This window comes from Natrix helvetica, assembly GCF_964273705.1.
Source record: "Natrix helvetica genome assembly, chromosome: 10".
Taxonomy (NCBI): Eukaryota; Metazoa; Chordata; class Lepidosauria; order Squamata; family Natricidae; genus Natrix; species Natrix helvetica.
Window position 1 is genome coordinate 17,687,420 of NC_138561.1, and position 17,760 is coordinate 17,705,179.

General features: G+C 43.7%; 1 protein-coding gene across 2 annotated transcripts in view; it reads right to left on the bottom strand.

Moving 5' to 3' along the window:
- Positions 1 to 17,760, bottom strand: part of ZNF423 (zinc finger protein 423) — a 214,364-nt gene that overhangs the window by 93,895 nt on the left and 102,709 nt on the right. The window contains exons 5-6 of one of the 2 annotated variants that reach the window (XM_081963563.1): positions 16,471 to 16,555; positions 6,626 to 6,715 (exon numbers count right to left, since the gene is read on the bottom strand). In XM_081963563.1, the coding sequence (XP_081819689.1) occupies positions 6,626 to 6,715; positions 16,471 to 16,555 (175 nt within the window). The remainder of the gene's footprint in view (positions 1 to 6,625; positions 6,716 to 16,470; positions 16,556 to 17,760) is intronic. The other variant, XM_081963564.1, reaches the window with a different exon arrangement.

The following is a 17,760-nucleotide window of genomic DNA, read 5'->3' on the forward strand; positions in this document are numbered from 1 at the left end:
ATTGAAAACAGGAACTGAAATAAAATCTCCTTCGCGCAGGAAAAACAAGCCATGAATGAATTCTGAGCGCGGTCCAGACATGGAGGGAGGGGGAGAGAAATGAATGCAACTCTGGGAGCCAACTCTGGCTACGGGTCCATTCCTTGCAATTAGCAAAGTGAGTAGACATGGCAGTCTGTCCTAACAAAAGGAAAACAATTAACCTTCTTGGCGTCCTCTCCATCCGGGAAGTTCAGAGCTACTCAAGATGCAGCCATCGTGAAAACCATGGGTTTTACTTGGAAGTCACCAGTGGTGGGATTCAAATAATTTAACAACCGGTTTGCCCAGGGTCAGTCTGGCTGTCGTGGGAGGCGTGGCCCATCCCTGTCCTCCAGATCAACTGCTCATGTGGGATGGTCCTCCCACAACAGCCAACCGGACCCTGGGCAAACTGGTTGTTAAATTACACCAATGGAGAAATGGGCAACGGAAGGGCTGGCACGAGGGGAGCAGGAGAAGCAGGGAGAAGAAACAGGGAAATCGGCCTTCTCCTTCCCTCACACTGGCCCATTTCTCCATTGCAACCCAGTGCCCAGGATCCACTTTGAGAGTGGGGTGGGGTAGGTAATTTAACCACCGGTTTGCTTGAACCGGTGCAAACTGTCTGAATCCCACAACTGGAAGTAGCCATTTAGCGCACAGTCACACAGCAATACGAAAAGGATGATGAGACCCTAGAAAAGGTGCAGAGAAGAACAACAAAGATTTTTCAAAAATAAACTGGACAACCCTTTGATCGGGATGGGATAAGGTCTCCTGTCTTAAGAGTTTGCCATTGCAGGCTGACTCCACCCACTGCCAGCAGTTCGATCCTGACGGGGCTCAAAGTTGACTCAGCCTTCCATCCTTCTGAAGTCGGTAAAATGAGGGCTTAGATTGTTGGGGACAATAGGCTGACTCTGCAAACTGCTTAGAGAGGGTTGTAAAGTACTATGAAACAGCATGTGTCTAACCTCCTTATCTTTATTAAGATAAAAGTTTCCCTATCAGTCATGTCCAGCTCTAGGGCACGAAGCTCATCTCCATTTCTTGACCAAGAGAGCCAGCACTGTCCGAAGACAATTTCTGTTGTCATGTAGCCAGCATGGCTATATGCCAAAGGCACACAGAGTGCTGTTACCTTCCCACTGAGATGGTACCTATCTATCTATTTGCATTTGCATCAGTGGTGGTATTCTGTTGGTTCTTACAGGTTCTGGCGAACCCCTAGCGGTGACGGCTGGAGGCTCCACCCACCTGCCCTGACATAATGCGTGGCCTTCTGCGCATGTGAGCCCGCTCTCATTTGCAAACCGGTAGTGAAGGCAAGTGAATCCCACCACTGATGTGCATGCTTTCAAACTGCCAGATGGGCAGGAGCTGGAGCAAGGAACGGGAGCTCACCCTGTTGCGAAGAGTTCGGGTTTCAAACCTGGACTGCCAGCTTTCCAACTGACAAGCTCAGTGTCTTTAACTAATGAGCCACTGTGCTTCCTGCCAATTAAATACCCAAATGTTATAAATATAAAAGCAGACGTTGTGTTGGATATTCAAGATGACCAAAGGATAAGTATGTTTTTATTACAGACTGTAAAAGAACTCCATTAAAACATCGTCCCAGGGATTATTTGGGTTTGAGGATTGGATGGAGTGCCATGTTTTCCTGTTTACTCAGCTTACTGATTTCAACGAAGAGGGGGGGGGTAAGAATAACAGTGCCATACACTGCAGCACGAAGAGGATGCTGAAATAAAGATTCTACCCTCAGGCTTTTCCCAGGCTTAAAAGGCAGCGAAGGTGCCCAAAGGTATATTTTTTCCTTCCAACCAGGTGGATGTTTTCTTTAGAAAAAGTAAGCAACCAATGGGAAGATTTAATGTTTTTAACCTATTTCAAAGCTCGATCAAAAGCGCCTTTCGTCTTGCACTTTAATTTCTAATGCTGTTTTGCTAACTATCAGCCTGGACTTCTGACAAGAGCGTTCCTGAAGCGGTCTCGGGGGAAAGAGGAGGAGGAAGAGAAGGGAGGGAAGAAAGAAAGAAGGAGAAGGAAAAAAATGACCGAACGAGACAGAGCCGGGGGGGGGGAGGGGGAAGTTCCATAACTTCTTTTGGCTTTAGTCCTGTCTACATATTATCCCCAAAGGAACAAAGCTCTGAAAAAGCAGATCTCCACCCCTGCATTTGGACATGCCTGGAGATTACATGACCCCTGAGAAAATGAAACGACAATTCCAAGCGTTTGCGCACACACACAAAAAATTAAAATTAAAAAAGAAACAGTCAAGAACAACAGGCCTCTTTATTTTATAAGAAAATAAAACTTCCACAAATGCTTTCGGCTCCTCTTGGGCCAAAGAACCTGGAGGCAATTATTTTATTGGGATCTCATCTTAAAGGAGAGAATTGGAAATGGACGAAGAGAAGGGAGTCAACTAGCAGAGAATGCTGTTATTTTGCTACCAAAGGTCACACAACCAACTTGTGCGCTCTAAACTTTGAAAACGGGAAAGTTTCTTCTGCATGATTATGATTTCAACCTAGAGATAAGGAGAAATTTTCCAACAGGGAGAACAATCAACCAATGTAACAAAACCAGGATGATTAGGGGACCTGAGGCTAAAACATACATTGAATGGTTCCAGGAACTGGACATGGCTAGTCTAGAGAAGAGAAGGACCAGGGGAGACATGATAGTCTTCTAATATTTGAGGGGCTGCCACAGAGAGAAAGGGGTCAAGCTATTTTCCAAAGCACTTGAAGGCAAGACAAGGAATAATGAGTGGAAGCTGATCACGGAGAGATTCAACCTGGAAATAAGGAGAAATTTTCTGACGAGAACAATCAACCCATGGAACAGAAGTTGCCTTCGGAGGTTGTGGGAGCTTTCATCATTGGAAGCTTTCAAGGAGAGACTGGACTGCCATCTGTCAGAAATGGTATAAGGTCTCCTGCTTGGGTGTAGGGGTTGGACTAGATGACCTACAAGGTTCCTTCCAACTCTGTTATTCTGTATGGTATGGTTACTAGCAAATGGCACCCAGTGAGGTTTCTCCAATATGGAATATTTAAATTCCAAAGTCTGTTCCAAAGGAATAAAGTTCCTACTCTTATGGGAGGTTTGGATTTATAGATGGGACAAGGTTGAAGAGAACAACATTTCCACTGCTAAGCAAGACAGCGGTAAGTTTTGCCCCCCTTTCAAGATCTTTCTCGCCACCGTCGTTAAGCGAACTGCCGCAGTTATTACACGAGTGACATGGTTGTTAAGTGAACCTGACTTGCCCATGGATGTTGATGGACATTTTCAACCATCCAGGTCATGGCTATCCCAAAGGTGCCATGACTTCCTTCGTCTTTCCTTGAAACATTTTCAAGGGGGGAAAAAAAAACCAAGACAGACCAGTTGCATTTTGAAAAAGCACCTTTGGGATTGTGGGAAGTTTGCAAAATGACCCTGGGACCAGGGTTGGGCTGCTGGGAGGCTTGCCCCGTTTTACGACTTCTCTTGCCACATTTGTTTAAGTGAATCTCTATGGTCGTTAAATGAGTGACACAGCTGTTAAGTGATTCTGGCTTCCCCCCGCAAAAGGGGATCACTTCACCCCGAGACACTGCGACCGTCGTAAATATGAGGCGGTGGTCCAGCATCTGAATTTAAATCCCGTGACCACGGGGATGCTGCAACTCATCGTAAGTGTGGGAAATGGTCAGAAGAAGTCACTTGGTTCAGTGCCGTTGTAACTTTGAACGGTCACTAAACAAATGGCTGTAAGTCGAGGACTACCTGTAGCATTGTTAAGATGTCTGGCCAGAAGTCCAAAGCCAGCACCCTGAAGTGCACCAATTGTGACTAAGAGCTCTGAGTGGACGGTGAATTGAAACCTGGAAAACCTGCAAGCGTTCCAGACTGTGACAAGTGATATTAATGCCTCCCACTTTGACTCAATAAATCAAAACAGATTTAGAGGAACTATTAAGACTCATGTCAAGAATCCACACTTCACTTTAATAACTCCCTATTAACATATTTAACTGCTGGGCTGTATATTTTAAACATTTCTTACTATTGGGTATATGAGTAATTAGCAGCTTTTAAGAAATGCATTAATAATCAGAGAGGCGTGGAGGGGAATACAGATTACAGAATAACTGAGTTGGAAGGGAGCTGGGAGGTCATCTAGTCCAACCCCCTGCTCAGGCAGGAAACTCTATACAATTCTGGACAAATGGTTGTCCAATCTCTTCTTTAAAACCTCCAGTTATGGAGTATCCACACCTTCTGGGGGCAAATTGTTCCTCTGATGAATTGTTCTCACTGTCAGGAAATTCCTCCTTGGTTCCAGCTTGCTTCTCTCCTTGATTAGTTTCCATCCATTGCTTCTTTTCCTGCCCTTAGGTGCTTTGGAGAATAGCTTGACTCCCTCTCCTTTGGAGAGCACATTTAGAGGAATGTTCCCCCTTTTTTTTTAAAGAAGGGGATAAAATTGTTGAACAATGCTGAGCACTTAAATGCATTGTAAGTTTGAAGAAGAATCTGGCAGAAGAGCATGGAGAGAATATTAAAAGGGCAACAATGTGCATTAACAAAGAACAAGAGAATTTCCATCTCTGAAAGGTTTAGAGCAGGGGTATCAAACTTGATTTCATTGAGGGCTGCATGAGGGTTGTGTTTGACCGTCGGGGGAGGACAGGGGGGGCATGCCGGCTTGACGTCACTCATATCTGGGGTGCCTGTGGTGGCCGGAGTGCTCTGCCAGCGAAAACAGGCTCCTGAGCTCCGTTTTCAGCTGGAACAGCCTCCTGCATCCCTCTACCAGCAAAAACAGAGTTCAGGGGGGGTTGCACACAGCCCTCCTGATCTCCAGTTTCAGCTGGGATGGCCTCCTGCATCTCTCTGCCAGAATAAACAGAGCTTCGGGAGGGCACATATGGCCCTCCCAAGCTCCATTTTTGCTGGAAGAGGCATCGCCGGCTGGTCCTTTGCTGTTTCCAAGGCAGCCCCACAGACGAGATCTAAGTACCCCATGGGCTGGATTCAGACTCAGCCTTGAGTTTGACACCCCTGGTTTAGAGGGTGCACAAACTACAACCCCATGGAGACAGGGATGTGTCCCCAAAGGTCCTGTGGGATAATCTCAGCTAGGCAAAGTCCTCTCAAACGCTGCCATCTAGTTAGGTTGCCGTCCAAGCGCTGTTCCCACAGTTGCTACTGAATTTGTAACTTTTAATATAACCGAAGGGGGGAAATTAATAAATGGGTGGTTCTAATCATATTCTTTCAGTGTTAAGTAATTTCATTTCATTTTAATTAAGCTTACATTTCAGTTCAATCCAATTCCGCTTTTTTGTCCTGATTTTGCCCACTTTGGGGAAATGCATCTTTGGAAAGCCAAGGGTGGATCTTAACCCAAAACCATTTGAAGGTCCTGGGTGGATAGGTGAGCCTGGGAAGCCAGGTTGAGGGGACATGATGTTGGACAATAGCAGTGGTGGGATTCAGCCTGTTCGCACCTATTCGGGAGAATCGGTTGTTAACTTTCTAAGCAGTTTGGAGAACCGGTTGTTGGAAGAAATCTTATTTTGTTTTTCCCCCCTTTACAGGGCTAATCCTGTAAGGAAGGCAGGAAGGAAACATTCTGTTGTTTCTAGCCTCATCTTTATTGCTCTGCTTACAGAAACTGCCTCTCCGGTTAACCCTTAGTACATTGTAACAGGTAAGGCGAAGTGCCCATTGACCTGAGTGACGTTGAGTTGGTCATGCCCACCCAGTCACATGACCACCGAACCACGCCTACCCAGCTGGTCATTAGGGCAGAAAACTGATTGTTAAATTGTTTGAATCCCAGCGCTGGACAATAGGAATGATGGAAGACTAAGCTGGCAAGGCAAAGGCTTAGCTGGTATGGGAAAGATTTAGTTGGCATGGGAAAGACTTACAAGTCTTTTTTTTTCAAATCTGCATTTAAGGAAACCGGAACTGAAACTTATATGCCAACTTATACCAAGCTCCAGTTGAATAACTGTTTCAACTTCTCGCATTCTAGCTTAACACCAGGATGAAATATTACTGGGAAACTTCTTAAATCATCTCTCATTGACACTGTCAGATCTTCCCCAGTCCCCAGACCAGGATTCCTCAGGGCAAGAAGAGAAATTCCAAGGTAGACTATATGTCTGTTCTGCATTGTGAGAATCCAGCCAACTATGGCTTATCCAATAAGCCAGGATTCATTCAACCATAAGGCTGCTTACCTGTTACGCTGTTACCTTCCCACCAAAGGTGTTTCCTATTTTTCTACTTGCATTTTTTTACGTGCTTTCGAACTGCTAGGTTGGCAGAAGCTGGGACAAGTAGCGGGAGCTCACTCCATTACGCAGCCCTAGGGATTCAAACTGCCAACCTTTCTGATCGACAAGCTCAGCATCTTAGCAGCTAAGCCACTGCCTCCCAACCAATTCAACCACAGTTTAGTTCAACACATGGGAGCCCAGTCTTCAAAAGCATGCTGCCTACCGCTATGAGAAGTTTGAAAGGCAGTGGGAAGAAAAAAAAGATGTGGGAGGGTTGTTTTCACATGCGAATCACATTCTGTGTTTCCTACCTGTAATAGCATTTTTGCTAATCCTCCTCTCCAGTAAGGTGGGGGTTGGAAAAGAGTGGAAGACCTCACCATGGGGAACAGGAACTGCACCTATAAGAGACAGGAGGCAGAGAAACTCAACTCCTCCCCACGTGGCAAGGAGTCTTCATGGATGAATTCGCAACAAAGTCCTGCCATTTGCAGAGAAGGTAGGTGGGATGCCACGGGGTTAGGAGGAGGCCTGTGAAAAATAGCATCACGTATTCCCTTGCCCTCTGTCTTCATACATCCTGGCCATGGAAAGGAATGCCCGTGCCCTCACCGTTCAGAGTGAGGGAGGGAGGAAAGTGGATAGAGAGAGGGGAGAGAGACACAGCAATGGATGAAGGTGAATAGAGGGAGGGAGGGAAGGAAGGAAGAAAGGGGGGAGACAAAGGGAGAAGATGAGAAAAGGAAGGAAGGAAAGTGGATAGAGGTAGGTAAGTAAGTAAGAAGGAAAGGAGAGAAGGAAGGAGGAAGGTGGAGAGAAGGAGGAGATAGAGAGATGGAGGGAGGAGAGTGAAGAAGGAAGGAAGGAAGGAGGGGGAGTCAAAGGGAGAAGGAAGATCAGAAAAGGAAGGAAGGAAAGTGGATAGAAATAGGTAGGAAGGGAGGGAAATGGAGAGAAGGAGGGGATAGAGAGAGGGAGGAGATAGAGATGGAAGGAAGGTAGAGAGATAGAGAGTGAATAGGAAGGGAGAGAGGGAGGGAGGGAAGAAGGGGGAGACGGGGAAGGAAGATGAAAAAAGAAAGGAAGGAAGGAAAGTGGATAGAGGTAGATAAGTAGGTAGGAAGGGAGGGAGGGAGGGGAAAAGTAAGGGAGGTGGAGAGAAGGAGGGGATAGAGAGGGGGAGGGGATAGAGATGGAAGGAAGATAGAGAGATGGAGAGATGGAGAGAGGAGATAGAGAATTAATAGACGTAGGGAGGGAGGGAGGGAAGAAGGAAGGAAGGAAAGAAGGAAGATTGATCACATTTGCACTGGATCTTTCAAAGTGTTTCAAAACATTGACCCCTTTCCAACAATGAACTCCACATTTCCAGCCCTATAACGTCGATTTAGATAACCACGGGTTCTGTTTTCCCCGATCCTTGGGTCAACCTTTATGCCATCAAATTGGAAGGCAGTTACCCCCAACCAAATCCCTAACAGCAAGATTAACTTTGCATATTCCGATCCAAGCAAATGCTCTCTGCTGGAATGGGGGGGGGAGGGGGGGAGGGAATCACCAAGAAGAACTGAAAGGCAAGGATGTCCCAGAACGTTGATCGTCCTTGTTCTAAATCGGAAGTAACATTAGATGTCTAACTTGCAACTTAACGGGTTCGGTGGCAATCGAATAAAATCTTCTGCAAAAGACCCTTCCTAATGGGCAGCCTTGGAGCTTCATAGGCCAGTTTAGAGCCTCCCTGAGGCTCGCAGTTCAATTTCCGTTGACCTTTAATTAAAGACAATATACTAAATTGACACCAAGAGATTTAAAACTACAATATAAATTTGGCTCCATAACTAGCATCCGAATATTTTTTTTGTTTGCCGCTTCCTCTTGCTTAAATGTAATGATTTAATTTAAAGAAAAGGTTGTTAATGACATGATAAATCTTGACTCTCCATCCTTAAAAAAGGCTGAGTTTTAAAAAGGCTCCCTGCAATGTGTTCCACTAAAAGCAGAGGAAAAACACATTGTGGTGTTACTTGGTATCAGGAGTGTCAAACTCGATATCATTGAGGGCTGCATCCGGGTTGTGTTTGGCCTTGGGGGTGGGTGGGCATGGCCAGCTTGACATCACTGGTGTCGGGGGTGGTGGTACCTGGGATGGCCTGAGTTCAGCGAAAATGAGTTCCTGACCTCCATTTCGGCTGCGATAGCCTCCTGCAACCATCAACCAGCAAAAATGGAGCTAGGGAAGGCCACGTGCGGCCTTCCCAGGCTTCATTTTCACTGGCAGTGGCCCTGCAGGCCAATCATTCGCTGTTTCCAGAGCAGCCCTGCAGGCCAGATCTACCATATATTTCAGACTATAAAACGCACTGGACTATAAGATGCACCTTAGTTTCTGGGGAGGAAAATAAGAAAAGAAATATTCTGCCTCTGCCTACCCTCATCCATGGTATTCATCTGGCTAGTGTCCTGTCAGTGTGTGAGAGAGTTGAGGGCTGTTTGGAAACAAACAGCATTCTCTGTGTGAGCAACAAGGCAGGAGACAGCAAGGAGCCTGGGCGTGGCTTGTTCTGTACTAAAGCTGCATGCTGTGCTGATATCTGAAACTAAAACTGAAAGTGAAACTTCTCTCCTCTGCTGAACCACCACTTTGGAAAAGCTGCTTTTGGCATTGTTTACTTAATGTGTTATATTATATACATAAAGAGAAGTTGTTGAATCCTGCTGAATCAGTTACCCGTGTGTGCTTTCTGAATGTGATTGCTGCTGCAAACTCTGACACATCCTTGCTGCAAATAGCGAACAAGCCTGGTCAGCGTCAGCACATTATTGCAGCCTGATTCAGCCTGAGCTGTTGATTGGTGGGTGGATCAGCCCCCAGAATACCCCCAATCAGCTGTTCCAGGCAGACCATCGCTGCTTCCATGCCTCACATTTTTGGCTACATTCAGTGTATAAGACGCACCCAAATATTCACCCTCTTTTAGAGGAGGAGAAAACTGTGTCTTATACTCCGAAAAATACGGTAAGCACCCCGCAGGCTGGGTCCGGCCCACGGGCCTTGAGGTTGACACCTCTGCTCGATATGGAGATCCAGTTACCGATTTCACAAAATTGCTTTAATTTGGCAGAAACTGAAGTTCTCCCCCAAGGCTTCCTACTCTTGCTTGGGTAGAACAAGGGAATGTACGTCCCAGGCAAAAACTGCCTGCCTGTAAAAACTCAGCACATCAAGGACATAAGGGTTCTTCCCCTCCAGGACAAGCCTTTTTGTGATGTTTGTGTAATTTCAGATTGATTTACATAGGAAGATGCTGAAGCACGCATTCTTCTGTACTATATTGTGAAGTGCTATAATCCCAAGAGGGTTTGGACCATATGGTTGACGAAAAACCAAAGGCAGACACAGTGGCTTTTCCTTGGTGTTCTTCGCAGTCACTGAAGAGAAAGCCCTCATGGAAATTAAAAGTTGCACGCTGGGCCTTCCTTTCCAAATAGGGTGCACAGGTAGTCCTTGACTTATGATGTCTTGTTTAGTGACCATTCAGAATTTTGACGGATCCCTCCGAAAAGCTACTTAGGACATGGTTTTGAAGTTCCGACATCCGATACAACACGAATGAAGGTGCATGTACGTGTCCCAGGAGGTACATGTCCCCCTAACTATGTAGGTCTGATGGGAAGGAAGCTAACCACCAGACTGCAAGAACACTCCTTTGTTAAGGACATGATAAATCTTGACTCTCCATCCTTAAAAGAGGCTGAGTTTTAAAAAGGCTTGGCTAGAGTTTTGCTCTGCTGTAAGGAAATAACTATTGCTCACAAGAGAATCCCTTATGCTACCAGACTCAAAACTTTGGGCTTAGATAACCTGGAATTACGCCCCCTACAGTCTGACCTCAGCGTAGTATGCAAAATTGTCTGCTACAATGTCCTACCTGTCAACGACTACTTCAGCTTCAACCTCAATAATACACAGGCCCACAGTAGAAACAAACTCAAGGTAAACCACTCCAAACTCGATTCTCCATTTCACTCCGTTGTTACATCCTCAAACCCCCACAGCTTCAACCTTCAACTGTCTACTGTGGACCTCACCCCATTCCTAATAGGTCCATAAAGGGGGCGTGCATAAGCGCACCAGTGTGCCTTCCGTCCCTGTCCTACTGTCCCCATTTACTTGTACTCATTTCCTTTGTTCAAGTCCATGTCTATACTTATACCTGTTATCTTGTACAAGTTTGACATACTATCTAGCTAACTAGCTAACCATCTAACCAGATAGATAGATAGATGATAGATAGATAGATAGATAGATAGATAGATAGATAGATAGATAGATAGATAGATAGATAGATAGATAGATAGGTGGGTAGGTGGGTAGGTGGGTAGGTGGGTAGGTGGGTAGGTGGGTAGGTGGGTAGGTGGGTAGGTGGGTAGGTGGGTAGGTGGGTAGGTGGGTAGGTAGATGAAAGATAGATAGATAGTTGATAGATAGATAGATAGATAGATAGATAGATGATAGATAGATAGATGATAGATAGATAAATAGATAGATAGATAGATAGATGATAGATAGATAGATAGATAGATAGATAGATAGATAGAGGATAGATAGGTAGGTAGGTAGGTAGATAGGTAGATAGGTAGGTAGGTAGATGATAGATAGATAGATAGATAGATAGATAGATAGATAGATAGATAGATAGATGATAGATAGATAGATAGATAGATGATAGATAGATAGATGGGTAGGTGGGTAGGTAGATGAAAGATAGATAGATAGATAGATAGATAGATAGATAGATAGATAGATAGATGATAGATAGATAGATAGATGATAGATTGATAGGTAGGTAGGTAGGTAGGTAGGTAGGTAGGTAGGTAGGTAGGTAGATAGATAGATAGATAGATAGATAGATAGATAGATAGATAGATAGATAGATAGATAGATAGATAGATAGATAGATAGATAGATAGATGTTACTAGTTTGGGTAATGAAATGCTTGCAAGAAAACAACCAAGCTCAGACAGCACCAAGCATCCACAATTACATGACCTCGTTTTGAAAGCTTAATAACTGGCCTGCATTTATGGCCATTTGCCCTGTAGTCATGTGACTGCAATTGATGGCAGTTTTGGCATTTGCTTCCAATTTCTGGCAAAACTTGCCCGTAGCTAACAATGGGTTCACTTAATGACTGCAATGTCCATTTAAAGACTGTGGTTTTCACTCAACAACCCTCACCGAAAAGATGAAGCCTGGGTATGTGGTCAAATGTCAACCATCATAACTTATTCTAGCCATTTCCAGGCTCGATTGATAGAGTCTCCATTATCTAATTAAACAAGGGCCAAGGCAGCAGATTCAAAGAAAATTTCACCCTGCCTTTATGATTCAAGCTTCCCTTGCACACATGCCTACATAGTGTGCAAACTTTAAGTATGTGCCATGTTAATTAGCAGATGTGGATGGATATCCAACCTCCAAGCTAGTCACAGCTCACAGCTCACACCTGATTACAGAAAAGGTGTTTGATTCCATCGCTTCCTTTTCCTACCTTTGTATGCAAATATCAAACCACTTGGAAATGTTTAAAGAGGGCTAATCACCAGCCACCTATGAAAACTGATTTAGGGGGCTGAAAGGAATTTTTAACATGGTTAAAAAGGCGCAAAGACAACAGGGCGCTGAGATGACAGCCAATTATGAATGTATCAGGCAACACGGAAATGTTGACACCATCGCCGCAAAAATGTCAGCGAGAAGGATGCTTTCCTTATTCAATTACCAAATGAAAGAAGGGAGAGAATAATTTTTTTTCATTAAAAAAGTGACTGAATATATGAAGGAAAATTATGCTTTACTCCCAGGGTCGTCAGGGAACAAAGCAATGTAGCATTTGGTCAAATGCGCTCCGATAGAAATGATGAAAACACGTACACAGAGAGAGCAAAGAAAGGGGTACCGATATTTTACAAAATCAACTTTGTACCAGAAGGGCTGCACCAAAAAGAAAGGAATATAAAGCCTGCTCCTAAATAATGTTCATTTATTGATTTGTATCCCAACTGTATTGTTTTTTTATAAATAACTCAAGGTGGTGAACATATCTGAAGCAACATCCTTCTTCCAGTTTCCCTACAAGAACCCAGATGAGGTGGGTTGGGCTGAGGGAAAGTGACTGGATCTAGTCACCCAGCCAGCTTTCAATGCTAAGTGAAACTAGAACTCCCAGTCTCCTGGAGACTGGCCTGAAGTCACCCAGCTGGCTTTCATGGCTAAGGTGGGGCTAGAACTCCCATCCTGAAGTCACCCTGCCAGCTTTCATGGCTAAGGTGGGCTTTGAACTCAAGTTTCCTTGTGATTGGCCCTAGTTTTGTGCAAAGCCATGCAGAGCATTGCATTATGAACCAATTGGAGTTCCTGGATGCTTTTCAAGAGTAGCTCCATGTAGAGCGCTTAAGGGGTACCAAGAAAGTTAATGGAAGTAAGAAGATCATAGGGTTCCTCTCAAGTTCAAATGTTTGCTATGGGTCCTGTAATATTTTAAGAGATATTGAGACTGTAATTCCCAAGATTGCCAGCTCTCGTGGGTCTTATTTTGCAAAAGATCTGTCCAACACCAGTTTGAAGAAAAGACCAGGATTTAAGGATAACATCTAGGAAATAAAAGAGCAATCTCCTTGAATGCTATTAGATCTTGGATTCCAGCCAAGGTATTTAAATTTTATATTTCCTTCACAATCAACTTAGCCTTTTCCCAACTTGGGGCTTTCTAGTACATTGAGATTATAACTCCGAACAGTTCTAAAAGTCCTCATGGGATGATGGGTGCCCTAGTCTCATAGATCTACAAAAGCAACAGAAAGCTGTTCGACTACGCTCAACGCAAAGTCCTCGGAACTGTCCAATTCAAAGGAACAACAATGTGAAACATGATTTAATTAAAGAATACTGGATAGAGATTTAGAGTCTGTAATGTATCCATAATTAATTAACACAGTCAATTGTGAAGTCCAGAAATATGTTCATTTTCATGTAATGCTTCAAAAACCATCTGTCACATTTTAAAGTTTAGCTGTCTTAATTCTTCCATGGCCCGCTATTCCTCTCAGTATCAATTTCAAATTTCCCCAGGCCGGAGTCTTCTGTATATGCTGCAATTACAACCTCCATGATGTAGAACTTCCAATAACAACAATAAGACCTGTGTTTGCCCACATTTCTTCAAATTCTTTGAACGGCAACTGCCTTCAGCCCTCAATTGGCCTGGTAAAATGCTTGGAAATAATGGAAAATGTAATCTGAGACATGAAAAAAAAAACATTCCAGATGAAGAAAGGCAAAGTAGAAATTTCTTAGATACTTCGTGCAATCCACAAACATGGAAGTTAACTTCATCTGAGATGTAGAACTTTAAAAACTTGCAAGAACTGAACAACAGTTTACAACACAGTCCCTTTTCAGCAGTTCCAAGAAGGTTCCATGCCCATTTGCACTATTCAGTGCAAATGGGTGTGGAAATGTCTCAGTTCCACAGAAGTTTCCACAGAAGACGACAAAGAAGACAAACACTTGTTCCTTGTTGTTCAGAAATACAGAACATGGAATAACTGAGTAATGGGAGGATGTCTGTTTATGTGCTGTAAAACCTTTTGAAAATAAGAATAGTTCAACAGTAAATTCACAATCTAGGGCAGGGGGTCTCAACCTTCCTAATGCCGTGAACCTTTAATACAGTTCCTCATGTGGTGGTGACCCCCAACCATAAAATTATTTTATGTTTTCCGTATTTTTTTTGAAAATATGTGTTTTCCAATGGTCTTAGACGACCCCTGTGAAAGGGTCGTTCGACCCCCAAAGGGGTCCCAACCCACAGGTTGAGAACCACTGATCTAGGGCAATGATAAATAGTCCCCTTTAAAGGATATTTTCAGGCACAGATTGGAGAGTTGTCTGAATGGTCAGGTTTAATTTGAATTCCTATACTAGGGCTTTTCCAAACCTACTTTCCTAAAGGAGAGCTGTAGACTGGAATATTTCACGACAGGTCTTATCTGTTAACTACTATCAATCCCAGAAGCAGAATATACATCTGGATCTTAAATGCAGGAGGACAGATATCAAACAGAATAACACAGCTGGAAGAAACCTTGAAGGTCTTCTAGTCCAAGCAGGAGACCCTTATATCCGGGATGGTGAACCTATGGCACTCGAGCCAGACGTGGCAGGCACAGCCATCTCTCTGGCCATGTGAGCTGTCACCCTTTGCTCTTCCAGATTCAGGCACACCAGCCAGCTGGTCTTCACTTGTGCGGGAGTGCCAGAAAGCAGAAGAGCAGCCGCCTGGGACCCCGGGAAGATAATCTCCCACTTTCTGGCGTGCACATACGCACCAGCCACCTGGTCTTCTGGCATGCATGCACGTGCAAAGACCAGGTGGCTGTTGAAGATGTGTGTGCTGGAAACTGGAAGATCGTCTTCCCAGCGCACACATGTACACCGGGCGACTGCTCTTCTGTTTCCGGCGCATGCATGCATGTGCACTCCTGTTTCGGCACTCGGTGCTGAAAAGGTTCGCCAACACTGAGCTATACGATTTCAGACAAATGGTTAGCCCATCTCTTCTTAAAGAGTGTTGGAGCATCCATAACTTCTGGAGGCAAGTTGTTCCACTGATTGTTTTTAATTGTCAGAAAAAAATATTCTTATTTCTAGGTTCTTTCCTTGATTTCCATCCATTGCTGCCTTCAGGTGCTTTGGAGAATAGCTTGAGTCCCTCTTCTTTGTAGGAAACCCTGAGATATTGGAAGACTGCTATCATGTCTCCCCTAGTCTTCCTTTTCATTAAATTAGACATACCCAGTTCCTGCAACCGTTCTTCATGAGTTTTAGTCTCCAGTCCCCTAATCATCTTTGTTGCTCTTCTCTGCACTCTTTCTAGAGTCTCCACATCTTTTATATATATATCATGTCTACCAAAACTGGACATAGTATTCCAAGTGCAGTCTTACCAAGGCTGGTATTAACACCATGTGATCTTGATTCTCAAAAAGGAATTCTGGAAAAGGAACATTTTTGACTTCTTCATCTTAGATGGGCCAGTTTTCCATCTTAAATGCCTGCACATTACCTCCTTCCTCCCTTCCTTCCTTCCTTCCTTGGATGGGAGAAATCTGCATCATTAAGCTTCTCCTATGATCTTAGGTGCCAGCCCGACTGACTCCTACACCCCCTGTGGATTCAGAGTCTGATGATGTCCATCACATCTAACACACAGTAGAACCACAGATCAGAGAGGAGACAGTGAAAGGCAGGATGACGACGGAGAAGTGGGAACCCTTAGCAGGTCTAATGCGGGGATCAGGACACCACAGATGCAAATAGCCCCAAAACTCACAGAAGGGCTATTCTTCAAAAGGGACATGCCTCAGCTGAATCTTCCTGGCATGTTAATTTTGATGAATGTTAACCATAACTAAGGAGCTCTGCAAAGGAAGGAGACATTCCTGTATATTTATCAGGGTCCCAACACCTCATTAGGTTGAAAAATGACTTTTGGTAGCACCTGGTAAAGGAAAGGGAGTAGAGATTTTTTAGGGAATGAAGACTCAAATGCCTTGAAGACCAGGAAAAATGTCTGTAGCTATGCATGGAACTTAGATATTCCTCCTATGGAAATGGATATACTGTACACCATTCTATCTCCAGAAACCACTGCTTCATGAAGACAAGAATAGAAAATTAGCAGATAGAAAACAAGCACACGTTTATGGATCTCTTCCTATAGGTACATATATTGAAACAGCAACCAAAGCAGGGTGTCTTAACTAAGATTTCTACAAGCTATGATTACAAGATAGGATCCCAAACCAGAAGAAACAAAATATCTTTTTAAAAAACCTAAAGAAACTGCAAAACCTTGACTCTTGAACATGACTTAAAGGTCTTAATGTGTACCCACGAACCACAGAGGATTGAGCTGACAGAGAATAGCTTATAGAGAAAGACTAACCATATCAAACGGTCCATCTGAATCACACCTAAGCAGACAATGTCCAATCGTTCATCAAAGGATCACAAAACGAAGTGCTACAGGCTAAGGATGAAGGTTAACAACACAGATTAAGCCCAAGAAAGCAAGGCTGAGGACTTCTTACCAATCATATGATTTGCAACGTGAATCTGTATCTCTCGTTCGTTTTCGAAGGTCATCTGGCACTTGATACACTGGTAAGTCTTCTTCTGTTCAAGAAAGAAAGAAGGAAAACGTATGAAGAAAAATCATCTTTATTGCGGTGCTAGAATTCTTGGTGTTCTTAGCATTAACATCGAACTATTGTACGGCTCTCTGAAATGGTCTGCATTACAGTTTTGTCTTCAGCGAATGGATTAGAACAATGGTTGAAAATGAAGCAAGGGGAAGAAAAAAGAGAGAAAGAAAGAAAAAAGAAAGAAAGAAAGAGGAAGGAAGGAAGGGAGGGAGGGAGGGAGGGAGGGAGGGAGGAAGGAAGGAGGAGGAGAAAAAGAAAGAGAGAGAGAGAAAGAAAAAAGAAAGGGAGAGAAAGAAAAAGAAAGAGGAAAAAAGAAAAGAGGGAGGGAGGAGAAGAAAGGAGGAAAGAGAAGAGAGAGAAGGAGAAAGAAAGAAGGGAGGGAGAAAGGAGAAGAGAGAAAAGAGAGAAAGAAAGAAAAAAGAAAGAGGGAGGGGGAGAGAGAAGAAAGAAAGAAAGAAAGAAAGAAAGAAAGAAAGAAAGAAAGAAAGAAAGAAAGGAGGGAGAAGAAAGAAAGAAATAGAGAATGAGAATGAGAAAGAAAGGAGGGAGGGAGGGAGGGAGGGAAGGAAGGAAGGAAGGAAGGAAGGAAGGAAGGAAGGAAGGAAGGAAGGAAGGAAGGATCACACACTCCTTTCCAGGATATGCTATCCCAAGCCATTAAAAGAGAATTACCAAATGAAACAAAATTATCTCATCGTCTTAGCTGTAGTTGCTTCTGAAAAGCTTCTTTACCATAATACTTTCCCTCCCAGTGTTTACTTTTAAGATATTGTGAGAATTTTCTAAGTCCAAGTTGCTAAGTTTCCGAGATGCCCTGGTTAGTACTGTAGTCCAGAGCACTTCCTACATTTCACGTCCACTTTTCTATCCCTTCTGAGTCGAGATACCAAGACAGGCTTGTACTTAATCGAAACATGTACTCCACCTGTTTTTCATGTAATCTCAACATAGCTTTTCTCTGACTATACCTTTTTTCCCTAATCCTCCACTGTTAGGCTCTGTGTAAAAGAGGGAAAAAATCAATAATGATCCTGGAAAAAAAAGAAGAAGAACTGGTCAAGAATTATAGAGTAGTAATGTAATTCGGACAGCTCAGTTGGTATTTCACATACAAGGCTGACTGCGTAAAAGCTACATTTTACCTGTTGTACTACACATCAACAAGAGATTAGAAAA